The sequence below is a fragment of the Microtus oregoni genome, unplaced genomic scaffold (assembly GCF_018167655.1).
Source record: "Microtus oregoni isolate MIOR12 unplaced genomic scaffold, Mior012 000062F_ref0000492, whole genome shotgun sequence".
Classification (NCBI taxonomy): Eukaryota; Metazoa; Chordata; class Mammalia; order Rodentia; family Cricetidae; genus Microtus; species Microtus oregoni.
In genome coordinates this window covers 9,310,466-9,323,008 of record NW_024543872.1, presented here as the reverse complement: position 1 = coordinate 9,323,008, position 12,543 = coordinate 9,310,466, and the positions used below count along the sequence as shown (strand labels likewise).

The 12,543-nt window shown below is 41.3% G+C and overlaps 2 protein-coding genes across 3 annotated transcripts in view; one reads left to right on the top strand and one right to left on the bottom strand.

Annotated features, from left to right (window-relative positions):
- Nucleotides 1-12,255, bottom strand: part of LOC121439637 (trifunctional enzyme subunit alpha, mitochondrial) — a 40,212-nt gene extending 27,957 nt beyond the window's left edge. Inside the window, exons 1-6 of the mRNA XM_041640178.1 lie at nt 12,035-12,255; nt 4,998-5,039; nt 4,371-4,441; nt 2,284-2,417; nt 1,210-1,348; nt 374-493 (exon numbers count right to left, since the gene is read on the bottom strand). Of these exons, the coding sequence (XP_041496112.1) occupies nt 374-493; nt 1,210-1,348; nt 2,284-2,417; nt 4,371-4,441; nt 4,998-5,039; nt 12,035-12,101 (573 nt within the window). The 5' untranslated portion in view covers nt 12,102-12,255. The remainder of the gene's footprint in view (nt 1-373; nt 494-1,209; nt 1,349-2,283; nt 2,418-4,370; nt 4,442-4,997; nt 5,040-12,034) is intronic.
- Nucleotides 12,256-12,409: 154 nt separating this feature from the next.
- The window catches only part of LOC121439638 (trifunctional enzyme subunit beta, mitochondrial-like), a 36,203-nt gene continuing 36,069 nt past the window's right edge, over nt 12,410-12,543 (top strand). The window contains exon 1 of one of the 2 annotated variants that reach the window (XM_041640179.1): nt 12,410-12,541. The gene's annotated coding sequence lies outside the window, so the exon portion shown is untranslated. The remainder of the gene's footprint in view (nt 12,542-12,543) is intronic. The other variant, XM_041640180.1, reaches the window with a different exon arrangement.

Here is a 12,543-nt window from a genome sequence, read left to right as displayed (position 1 = left end):
AAGCTTACTGATCTTTTTTGGTCCTCTGACTATAGCAAGGACATGGTCTAAATCAGAGAATCATGAGAAAGCTGTCTCATACTTATTATGACCTACAACCCATGGCTTTGAAAAACTATTAAGGCCATACCGTGAGAGGAGGAACAAATTAATGTTTTGGAAAAGCAAGGCTTATCACTTTTATCCTTTACTAACAATTCTGTAGAACTGAAAAACTATCAGGAATGAAGAAAAAAAATCTCTCAACAATCCTCTATACTCCTAACTTACTTGGCTTCTGAATTTACAGTGAGTACTTTGTAGAAGATGGAGTAGATCCAAAGGGTATTTATGTATAGCTCAAGTTCACGGCGTTGGGTGTTCTTAAACTCACCATTTTGGGCAGTCTCTGGGTACCTCCAGCTCCTGGTAAGAGTCCCAGTAACACTTCAGGGACACCCAATACTGTTTTTTTGTCCTTTGTTGCTACTCTGTATTGGCATGCTAAGGCGAGCTTCAGAGAAATGAAAGAAAAATTAGAAGTTAGAAAATATAACTGTAACGATTTAGCACCTAGGTTGGCAGGTCTAAATGTTATTTATAAAGCAGGAATGTCCCACAAAATAAACCATGATTTGTTAGGCTGACATCCGGCACTCTACCATTTACCTCTTCTACCATTGTCATGATTTATCAACCCTTTCAGGTCGCTCTTCTCCTTAAAACTCTCCTGAAGGTAACCTTTGATCCCAGCACTCTGGAGGCAGAGGCAGGCCTACACAGTGAGATCCTGTCTCAAAAAAACAAAACAAAAAAGAATCTCTTCTCTTTAATCTTATCATCTTTACTATTCACAAGAAACTCTCTCTCACGAGACTTAAATATATTATTATGCTTTGAAGGTCAACCAGACTTAAGAACACGAACACAGATCCCACTTCTGATCTTTGCCCTGAGTCTGAGGCAGGTATGCAGCCATGAGAAAGACTTCATGGTGCAGTTTAAATCACAGCTGTCAATGGAAACAGCGTTCCTTGGCTCACGTGCTCTGTGTCACTTGCTGCTTGTCATAAATTAAGAGTTAACCCCATGCAGATGTTTGATAGCTAAAATCAAGCCAATCCTACTCGGAAGACTTTCCTGCAGGAGAAACAATAGCCCAAGGGTCACAGCAGCACATCCTACCAGTGAGTGGGACAGCATCTATACAGCTCTGGGATTCATCCATACCTCAAGTCCTCCTCCCAAGCAGGATCCACTGATGGCGGCTACAACGGGCTTTGAGGACTTTTCAAGTTTCTCAAACATTCTCTGTCCTTCCTGTGATATTCGTGTTGCTTCTTGCGGAGTTGTACAAGAGGCTAGCATGCTGTAGCAGCCACATAAAAGAACACAAAAGGAGAGATGAAACTGGATCCTACTTTGTATAACACTTCACCCACTACATGCTTATCTCAGCATACATCAATATTTGGCAATGAGTTCATAAAATGGAACATGTTACACAATTTATTTTGCTTCCTTAACAAACCACTGATCACAAAGCTCTAATATCACCTGGTAAATATTTTGGCTAACAGATCAGACAATTCTAGGGTGATGTTCTGGATCTAGTTAATCTCTTTCAGCTGTTTTGTAGTCTTTACTATCTGTTTCCCTAGTGACATGTAGCTGGTTTCAAAGGCTTCATTATGTCTACCTACACACAGGAATGACTATTCTTCCACACAGATTCTTATGAATAGAGACTAAGATTTCTTTAGTATATACACCTAGATGAGAGTATGCGGCTGGAACATACTTGTTGCCTCCCACTCCTTGTGTGTGTGTATCTGCATGTTTGCTCAACTGTACAGGCACATGTGGAGGCCAACTTCAGGTGGCTTTTTCACTTCTTATTTTTTGAGACAAGGCGATTCATCAAACTCACCATGCCCAGCTTTTATGTGGGTGAATCAAACTCAGGTTATTGGCCTAGCGGCAGGTATTTTACCCACCAGTCTAGCCCTTGTATTTTTCATTTTACTAAGTACTGACAAACTGTGCTCCAAAGTGGTTATACGAATTGGGATTTCCACCAAATTTTTAAATGTTTTCTGGTATGATGGAAGAAAACTGGGCATTTGTTCTTGGCTAGCAAGAAAGAAAGGCTGTATTTAGTCATCTATGATTTAAGCAACAAGTTCCTTTATTTCATCAGCTTTATTAAACTCAGGAAAATAACTTCAAAAAACAAACTTTTGGAGAATTTACTTCTATCTTCTTTTAAAGATAGAAATATGTAATTAATCAAGATAAACTTACTTGATATCAGCACCTGCGACAAAGCAGCCGGGCTTTGATGAAATAAGGACAGCACTTCTGATTTGGTCATTGGCCCAGATTTCATTCATAACTTCTGCAAACTCTGCTTGTACTTCTTTATTCAATGTATTTACCTACAAGAGAAACAGCTACATCTAAGGGTTTAAACTAGAAGTATAACAGACATACTACCACTGTCAAATATGTTCATGCAGCAGACATATTGTAAGAAGAAAATGAAGAAACCAAAACCAAAACACAGACAGACCAAAACCCCTCTGAAACCCAACTAGTACCCTTCCCTTTAAAAACAGGTCTCAAGAGCTGGAGAGATGCCCAGTGGGTAAACGTGCTTGCCATGCAAGCCCAACCATCTGAGTTTGATCCTTATATCCCAGGTAAAGGTGGAGGAGAGACTCAATTTCACTCTCACCCTCAAGGACGTCATGTACACACAATACAGAAAAAAGGGGACTCTGCTGGCTGGGCATAGGGGTGCTTCCTTCTAAATTCTGCCACAAGTCTGAGGATGACCTAGGACACAGAAGGTTCCAGGCTATCCAGCCTATCCAGTGAGACCTTGTCTGAAAAAAACTAAACTAAAAAAGTGATCATGAGGTCATACTCCTAGCAGTCTGGATCAGATGCAGGTACAATTAAATAAATCTACAAATATTTATTGGCCCAGGGGGAGAAGGGAATCTATACAACATAAAAAAAGAAGCAAAATTAGACACAGTATGGTCTTCATTTTATAAATATATTCAACTTCAGAAAATTAAGGGGAAAAATCTTAAGTTTGAATCCTAAGTTATTCTATATTAGACCAGCACAAGTGAAAGCCTGGCTCCTATAACTGCTAATGGGTGAGAGTTGCCAACTGCTTCATGTAGGTCCTTCTGTTTCTTACACGGTTCTATATAGCCCAGGCTAGCCTTGTACTCTGTAGCTGAGGATGACCTAGAATTCTTCCTATTTGTGCCTCTCAGGTGCTGTGAGTCAGGCCCCATGCTTGGCTCAATCTCATCTATGTCATATAGAGCTCTGGCTGCAAGATTTTATGTAAAAAAAAAAATAGTAAGAGACCTTTATACCAATTTGAGATGGGGGAAAGAATGAACCCCTGCAATAGAATATTCTTGGAAAATCTAGGGTTCTGTTGTCTACACTGTTGAATTTGCCAAGATCCAGGTTCCATTTTCCTTTATTTTTTTCCCCCGAGACAGGGTTTCTCTGTAGCTTTAGAGCCTGCTCTGGAACTAGCTCTTGTAGACCAAGACTGGCCTCGAACTCACAAAGATCGACCTGCTTCTGCCTCCCAAGTTCTGGGATTAAAGGTGTGTGCCACCACCACTCAGCTCCAGGTTCCATTTTCACATAACCTGTTTCTAGCATGTGGCCTGCATGAGTCATTCAGAACCTGTAGGAAGCTCAAGAGCCAAATGTCTACATGTATCCCCGCCAACCTACTATGAGTAATACTACAACAGGAAGGTACTGAAGGTAGATTTAATCACCTCATGTTTAAAATAGGTGGATTAAGTCTTATCAACAAGCATATTCTATCATACTTATCCTATACAATAACAGGCTAGTTTTATTAATCTTTGATATTAATCTGACACGTAGAGTCAATAAGAAGGAGTTCTTTGTGTGTTGTCTGTCTTTGAAATGGGGTCTCACTAAGTAGGCCTGGCTGGTCTAGAAATCACAGAGACCCACCTGCCTCTTCTTCTACAGTGTTGGTGTTAAAGGTGAACACCACCAAGAAGGACATTTTCTTCTTTTTCTTTTTTTTTGAGTCAGAACCTCACTGTGTTCTACCTGACCTGAAACTCACTATGTAGATCAGCTGGCTGAGGCTTCAGAGAGATCTGCCTGCCTTTGTTTCCCACTGCTGGGATTAAAGGTGTGCACCACCACCCCTGGCCTCAAGAAGGAATTCTCATACAGGAACATCTGCCTATAACTAACAAAACCTTAAAATCATGTGACAGGCCCACTTCCAAACAGGCAGATTTCATTTCTATTTAGGATAGGATTCATAAATGTAGTTGGTAGAAATTAACTAAAAAAAGTTTGGGTACCTTAGAATTGGGTGAGTTAATCCGAATAACCGCCACATCCCCTTTGACTCCATAATTAATATGGTTTCTGGCTAAAAGAGAGAAGACAAATTAGTTTCTAAACATGCTTATCGCAAAGTACGTCTACAAAGTGATGTTAAGATATATACATACAAGTACCATTATATGGACAGAGCAGGTTGTATTTAGGACACACACATCCCCATTCACTTTCCTCCCTCCAACTCTTCCATATACTCCCCTTGCTCTCTCAAATTCATGGCCTCTTTTTCTTTGTTGTTTTACATATATGCACATATATATATATATATATATATCAAGAAATACACATATATTTAGGAACATATACACATACATACATATTAGGATACACACATATATTTAGGGATACACACATATACATATCTAGTGATATATATATCTATATAGGTATTTATATATGTGCATATACACATATGCATATATACAGCAATTAAGAAAAATGGCCATGAATTTGAAAGCAAGAAAGGTGTGTGGGAGAAGTTGGAGGGAGGAAAGTGAATGGGGGATTATGGTGCAATTCTATTCTAATTTCAAAAAATGAAAAGTATAAAAATCAGCATTATGTAAACAAGAAAGTCAACTTACTCAGCAAAGCAGAAGATGCTGTAAAGCTGCGGCAAATACAGCCTGCAAGGGAAGAGTGTTTCAAAATTATTTTGTGAAACAGAATTTCTGTAATATCTGTCAGGTCAGCAAAACTAGAATTTACACCAATAAAACACCAATCAGAACAATGTATTCTAGGCCACTATTGTGGCTACTCCATTACCTTTCTCATTTTAATTATTAGGTCAAATGATTATCCAGATAATAAGTAAGGTAGGGAGAGGATGTCCCCGCCAACCAAAAAAAAAAAAAAAAAAAAAAAGAAGGACACATCACATCTCTAGAATGTGTGAATGTGTTGGGTTACATGGCAAAGGGCTAACATGCAAATGGAAGTAAGATTGACCTTAATCTAGGGAAAGCATCATGAATTATCTAAATGGGTTTAGGGTAACCCCAAAGAAAATCAGAGACATGTGAGCATGTCCTGGCTCCAGGTTGCTAAAGGAAGGAGATGAGCAGAAGCTGAGACCACAGGTTGTCTCTGAAAACTAGAAAAGGTAAGGCCACGGCTTTTCCTCAGGGCCTTCGGAAAGAATGGAAGCCCTGTCAACACCTACCTGAGCCTAATGACACCCATATGGTTCCCACTTGGGATTGAACATAGGCCTAGTGTATGCTAGGCAAACACTCTACCACAGAGCTATTTATCCTTGGCCCGAGACCCATTAAGGACCTCTGACTACTATAACTGTGCACCAGGGAGGCAGAGGCAGGTGGATTACTGTGATTTCCAGGCCAACTAGTGAAAGCATGCCTCTTGTTTCCCTAAAGGATCCGAGTGTGTTGCCCAGCACCCATGCTGGCTAAAAGACTCCAGTTGCAGAGGATCTGATGCCCTCTTTTGGTCACCACTGCCATTCACACACTTGTCATACACTCGCATGCACACCAACACATAAATAAAAATAAATATTGAAAAACAAATAAAAGACCACTGGATGTGGTCGTTATACACTGAACCCCAGCACTCAGGAGGCAGAGGCAGGAGGATCTCTGGATTTGATGCCAGCCTGGTCTACATAGCAAGTTCCAGGCCATCCAGGGCTATATAGTGAGACCTTAAACAAAACAAAACAAAACATCAAATCAAGGGGCAACCACTGGCTGCTACAAAGGAAACAGTCCATGTCATGCTTTGCTGTTTTAAGCATTCCTAACTAAAAAAAATTTCTATACTGCATTCCACCAATAACATTCCCAATCTTTGGATAACAAAATTCTGACACTGTCCTCTGTTGCTTATTAGCTGGTGCTCATCATCTAACTTGCTTAGGGTCTTCAGCATGACCACAAGAGATCAAATCTCATGTCCCCAGCCATTTTGGTTCTAATTACCATTTTGCTCACTGGATATCTTTGGCAAGCAGCTGCAACCCTACAGAAAAAACAGCCACTAAATCATCAGCAGAACAGGTATGGGGTCCACACCTGGAATACTAGCATTTGGGAGACACAGAGACTTAGAAGATAATGAAGTCAGGGACAACCTGGTTTGTTGTTGTTGTTTTCTTATTATTATTTTAATTTTCTTTGAGATAAGGCTTCAATGTGTAGCCCAGGCTAGGTTGGAACTTGCTATACATAACATGCCTAGTATGACTTTGAACGCTTGAATTCATGATCCCAAGTGCTCAGGTTATAAATGCATTCCAGCACACCTGATTCTAGTGAGAGAGTGTCACTATAAAGTAGTCCTGGCTGGCCTTGAACTCACAGATGTCCGCCTGAGCACTTTAGTTTTCTTTTAGAGACAAGATCTCACTCTGATCTGGCTGGCCTGGAACTCCTAGCGACCTGCCTACCTCTGCTCCCACATCCAGCTTGCATCATCCACCTCTAAAGCACGAATATCTGATTTTTAAGACAGTAACTGCCCTGAGTGGTGACCAGTACCTGCCATCCCAGTACTCCCCAGAGATGGGCGATCACAGGTTGTAGCTAGGCTGAGACACCTAGCAGTTCCTCATCTCAAAATGAAGTTGCAGCCATGCTGCTTTTGTAGGTGTTTGTTTTTGGAGGTTTGTTGATTCGGCTGGTTAGGCTTCTTTGTTTGTTTTGGATTTGCTTCGGCATTTGCATTCTGACACTTAGCTGCTTATTTTCCTTAGTTTTTGTCTGACTTTCTACCTCACCCCGCCCTACTTGTCCTACCAGTTAGTCCATTCTTATCCCAATATGCTTCACTCTCTCCTAGTTAGAGTACCTAGCCCATGCTTCTTTCCCACTAGAATTTCTACTTTACAATTTGTTTTTCAGAACTGGGTCTTGAACCTAGGTCCTTGTACATGCTAGGCAAACACTTTACCACTGAGCTGTTTTCAACCCTTCATTTATGTCCCTGAGTAGATTCAGTACTATATCCTCTGCTGCCCCAGAATGCAAGCTCCACCAAGACTTTACTTTTACTTGTTATACCCCAGTGTCCTAGAAAGTTGCATGACATGTCAGGTTGCTGTGAAAACTTTGGTTGCCTAATGACTGAAATTATAGTGGAAGAGATTAATTATAAGTTCATTTGCAAATGCAGCAATGAGAACAAAACACTAAATAATAATAAAGACCAAAATGCAGGCAGGGAGGAGGATCACACAGTTGAAATCTCAAGGTGAAGTTTTGGGGGGAAACTTAGAGTCATGTACGTTTTGTTGAAGATCAGAGCTAATATTAAGAAATAAGTTACTAGGGGGCTGGAGAGATGGCTCAGTGGTTAAGAGCATTGCCTGCTCTTCCAAAGGTCCTGAGTTCAATTTCCAGCAACCACATGGTGGCTCACAACCATCTGAAATGAGATCTGATGCCCTCTTCTGGCCTGCAGACAGACACACAGACAGAATATTGTATACATAATAAATAAATAAATAAATAAATAAATAAATAAATAGAAATAAGTAACTAGCCAGACAGTGACGACACACATCTTTAGTCCCAACACTCAGGAGGCAGAGGCAGGCAGATCTCTGTGAGTTCGAGGCCAGCATGACCTGCACAGCTAGTTCCAGGACAACTTGGGCTGTTACACAGAGACACCCTGTCTCGAAAAAAAGAAAGAAAGAAAGAACTAATAGTTGATATTATTTTAAGGGGATGGTTCTCAAGCTCCCTAATGCTGTGACCCTTTAATACAGTTCCTCATGTTGTAGTGACTCCCAACCATAAAATTATTTTTGTTGCTACTTCATAACTATTTTGCTACTATTATGAGTCATAATTTAAAATTCTAATATGCTAGATATCTGATATGTGACTCCCAGAGGGGTCTTGACCCCCAGGTGCAGAACCACTGTTTCAAGGCATCTGCCTTTGCTGAGTGCTGGTGCCTGAGTGTGTAACACCTAGTCGAGTAAATGATGATTTACTTTCATTTTCTAAATGAAAGAAAGAGATAGCTTTCCTAGGATAGTTGAGCAAGTCTGGGATATGTGGAGAAAGGAGTGAAAGATTAAAGAGGCATGTAGAAGAGATGGTTTGAACCATGATGAAGAAGAAAAGGAAGGGTATTTTGAAGAAGCACATAAGCTGTATTTGGGGGATGTTGCCTCTGAGCTACTCTTGAACAATCTGCTTGTCATCTAGAACTTGCTTGCAATAGAGTAGGATCAAGCCTTTATAATGGAGAGGCTATAGATCAATATCTCAAACAAATTTAGTGTTTGTTCAAAATTCCCCTTATATCCCATGTCTTCTACCTAGAGTCTGATTGAAGGACCCTCCACTGGGCCTCTCCTGTGTGCTTGTACTCCAAAGATCCAATCATAATCATTGCTACAGAAAAACCTAGTCCTGGAGTATGAGAACCCACTGCTACAGGTGGGAGGGATCGTGAGACTGACGAAAGTCGGGTCTAAGATTGCACGAAGTAAAATTTACTAGGAACTCTGAACAGAAAAACCCTTAGCAGCAAGACAAGTGGACTTCCTACACTCTAAGGCAGGAGGATGGGAATTACATACTAAGCTAGACAGGGTTGATCATAGCCAACCAGAACACAGTTAGCCTTCCTCAAAAACTTTTGAAATATCTAGTGTCAGTTAAGATGGCCTTGGGAACTAGAAGTAACTCAGTGGTACTTCTCTAGCAAGTGTCCCTGGGTTCAATAATCCTCAGCACTAAGCTTGGTGAGGCACGCCCTTCACCAGCCCTCCACCACTTTAGAGGTGGATGGTGCAAGCTGGGTGTGGGAGCAGCCTAAGAGGACTAGGAGTTCCAGGCCATCCAGATCTATCGAGTAAGATCTTGTCTCTAAAACAAAACTAAAAAAAAAAAAAAAAAATTAAATAAGTAAATAAATAAGTAAGTTGGTGTTCATTAGCCTTGTTTAGGCCACTTAAATCTTGCCAACTAACCTCTCTTCGGGGTAAACACACTTCCACATAGTTACACAAAACCTCCTAAATCAACAGAGACAAAAGCAAAGAGAAAGAACACTAAATGCACAAACATAAAGAAAAACTTCCTAACCACAGTCAATGTAATCAAGCCGAAGTACAGGGTCACTTTGCTTCTGGAATCCAGCCTCACCCCACGCCTAACAGCTAAGCTGCCGCCGAGTGAACTTTAGCCTACATTTTTCAGTGCCAGCAAGAGTGAAACCTTTGTCCTACTTTTTAATCATCTTCATATGTAAGAAAACAGCTACGAGATCACACTATAATCAGTGGGAAAAGTTGGACTGTGCTGACCCAACTTTGAAAATGTTACTTTAGTTTATGACAGTTAATAGCTTTTCCAAAATCCAACTCCAGGACAAGGGATGGGATTGATTGAATAAGTGAGAGTCAGACTGGAAAATACCACAGTACCTACTAACTGCCTTTCGTTTCCCGTAAAATTCTTCTCACTCACATACTTGGGAATTAGGAGGAGTAGAAATTAGATATGAAGGTCAACTTGCGAGTTTTTTATTTGATAATCATACTAGAATGATGGTACTATACAGCAGGAATGTTCTAAAACTATCATAGAAGGCTTATGTTTTTTTCCAGGTAACGCCACAGTTCATTGGGCATTTGGCAACGCCTGCACACACTCTCAGGGTCAAGGACTACTAAAGTCTAGACTCCAAATAGTAAATCAGGTGGGCAGCTAATTTTAAATTGATTTTCCTACATATTTTTTCAAAGTGTATAAGTTGCTATTAAAGTAAGTTGTAGCTATAACTGACTAGACTTTCTTAACGAAAAAATAATACAGTTTACAAATTAACATAAGTTTCTGTGTGGAAGTATAGGAAAATCCGGCTGTCAGCTTTTCATCACTTACATAAAATGGATAGATTGCTTTAAAAATTCTCAGCTATATGCAACCATTACTTCTTAGGGATAAAAAGCCAATAACATTTATTGAGACTTATTCCCATGATAAGCTGCTTTATACCTAATGCAACTTCTTTAGACTTAACATGTAATTGACTCCATTTTACCAATGAGAAAAAGATACTGAAATTAATTCCCGAGTTTACCCGAAGGTAGAAGACATATTTAACGCAGAAGTCAGAGTCCATACTTAAAGCCTTTAATTGCTCCATCAAATTACTTCTCCTGCCAAAGAAAAAAATCACTCTCATTCACTTTACAGATGAGAAAGCCCATTTACATTAAAGCACCTGGCCAAAGTCACACAGCGACCTAGTAACTAGAAAACATGTGACCCCATCACCACTCCAGTGTTGTAGCAGCTGACAATCCATAAAAATACCTTACAAAAAACAGAGGAGCATATATGATGCTTTTCCTAAAACTGTTTAAATGAGTTAAAGGTAAAATATAAACTGTAAGGAAATGTGGCCACAAGTAAACATAGAGATAACATAACAGAAAGATAACAAACGTAAAGATAACAGATGTTTTTTCCTAATTCCTTCCTCAACCTTAACATCATTTCTTTCTTTTTTTCTTTCTTTCTTTCTTTTCTTTTCTTTTTTTTTTTTTTTTTTTTTTAGGACAGGATCTCACTATGTAGCCCTGACTGGCCTGGAACTCACAATGTAGACCAGGTAGGCCACAAACTCAAAGTTCCACCTGAGATTAAAGGTGAGAACCACCATGTCCGGCCTCATTTCATTTTTCTTTTGGTAATGTGGTGATTTAGACTGTTTACACACAATTGATCTGTGGCGATTTAAAAAAAAATGGAAAAAGACTCAATTAATTCACTTAATTAAATGTCTCGGAAGGTAAAAGTAAATTAAAGCGAATTCATATTACAAATGAAAGTCTCAAAGTAACTGGTATCAAGTATGATATGCAATAAATTAAACTTACATTAGCCATTATGGATGTGGGACGCCTCCGGACAGGCAGTTTTCTACCGCCACCCCTTTAACCCTTTCACTACCAGTCTGAAGAGAAAGAATGCAAGTTCATAGAGCCTGACTAGGCATCGGCAGAAACAAGATTGGAAAATAATCTAACAATTTCGTTCCTCAAAAAAATCAAGTTTTTCTAGTATTTTAAAAAAATCTTCCTTTCTCTGAGTTGGAGAACCTCTGCTTTCAGTCTTCTATACATTCACGACAGGATTATTGGAAGCGCGAGAGTTGAGCTCTCTGCAAAAATGGTTTTGACGATAGACATCAGGAGTGGCAGGGATCTGTAAGGCTAGTCAATGCTACCTGGAAGCTTGACAGATCTCTTAAAGTGACCAAGGTGCGGCAGAGCCTCAAAGATGCGACAGAATGGGTCTCAATCCTCCCAATCTAACAGGGTCAGAGCCAAGACCATAATCATCAAAGGAGACAAGAGGGGCGTGAGCGCAGGGCTGCAGCAGAGAGACCTGCGCAAACTGCCAGACTAAGGGGAACGAGTCAGGAAAGTTAGGGAGAGCCTGACACCGCCGCAAAAGGGCGAGAGGAAGTGACAGTCCCTTCCCAAGGGCACAGGAAATGGGGTCCCTGGACAGTAACCCCCGTTTCCCGGGGTCCAGGGGAAGGGGTGGGAAGGAGACAGCGAGGGGCAAACGCTGGTGACCGCCGCCTCGGTTCCAGCAGGCACTCCCGAGTCCCCAGCCAGGCTCACCTCTGGAGCGGAGGATCCTGAAGGCAGAGAAGCGACTGAGACTGCCAATTGCCCGGGACGCCACCATCTTGAGCAGAAGAGGACGAAAGTAGAAAGCTCTTGTAGCTGGGCGCAATGAAGCCGAGGACTTTTCTTTTCTCAGTCTGTCCGGCAGGGCGCCCGATGTACTGCCTTACTAAAACGCAGACTCTGAGTAGTCGCCGGGCCTCTCACTCTCCCTCTTGCTCCCAACTAATCGGGCCGAAAGGATGATTTCTCTGAAGGAAGACCAAGGACCCCTGAGGAGGGGGGCGGAGTGTCTGACTTTCTAGTCAGGCGCTCAGAGGGCAGCCCTCAAATTCCGCGGTGACCCCGGGCGGGGCGAGAGAGGTCCTTGCGGAACGGGAGCCGCCCCTCGGTGAGGGCTGGCGGTTGTCATTCTGGGCTAGACCTTCTTGGGAGCGGCGGGCTTCGCGGTCTCTGAGGTGCGGCGGCGCGCGATTCGGCTTTCTTCTGACTTTCCCGCAGGC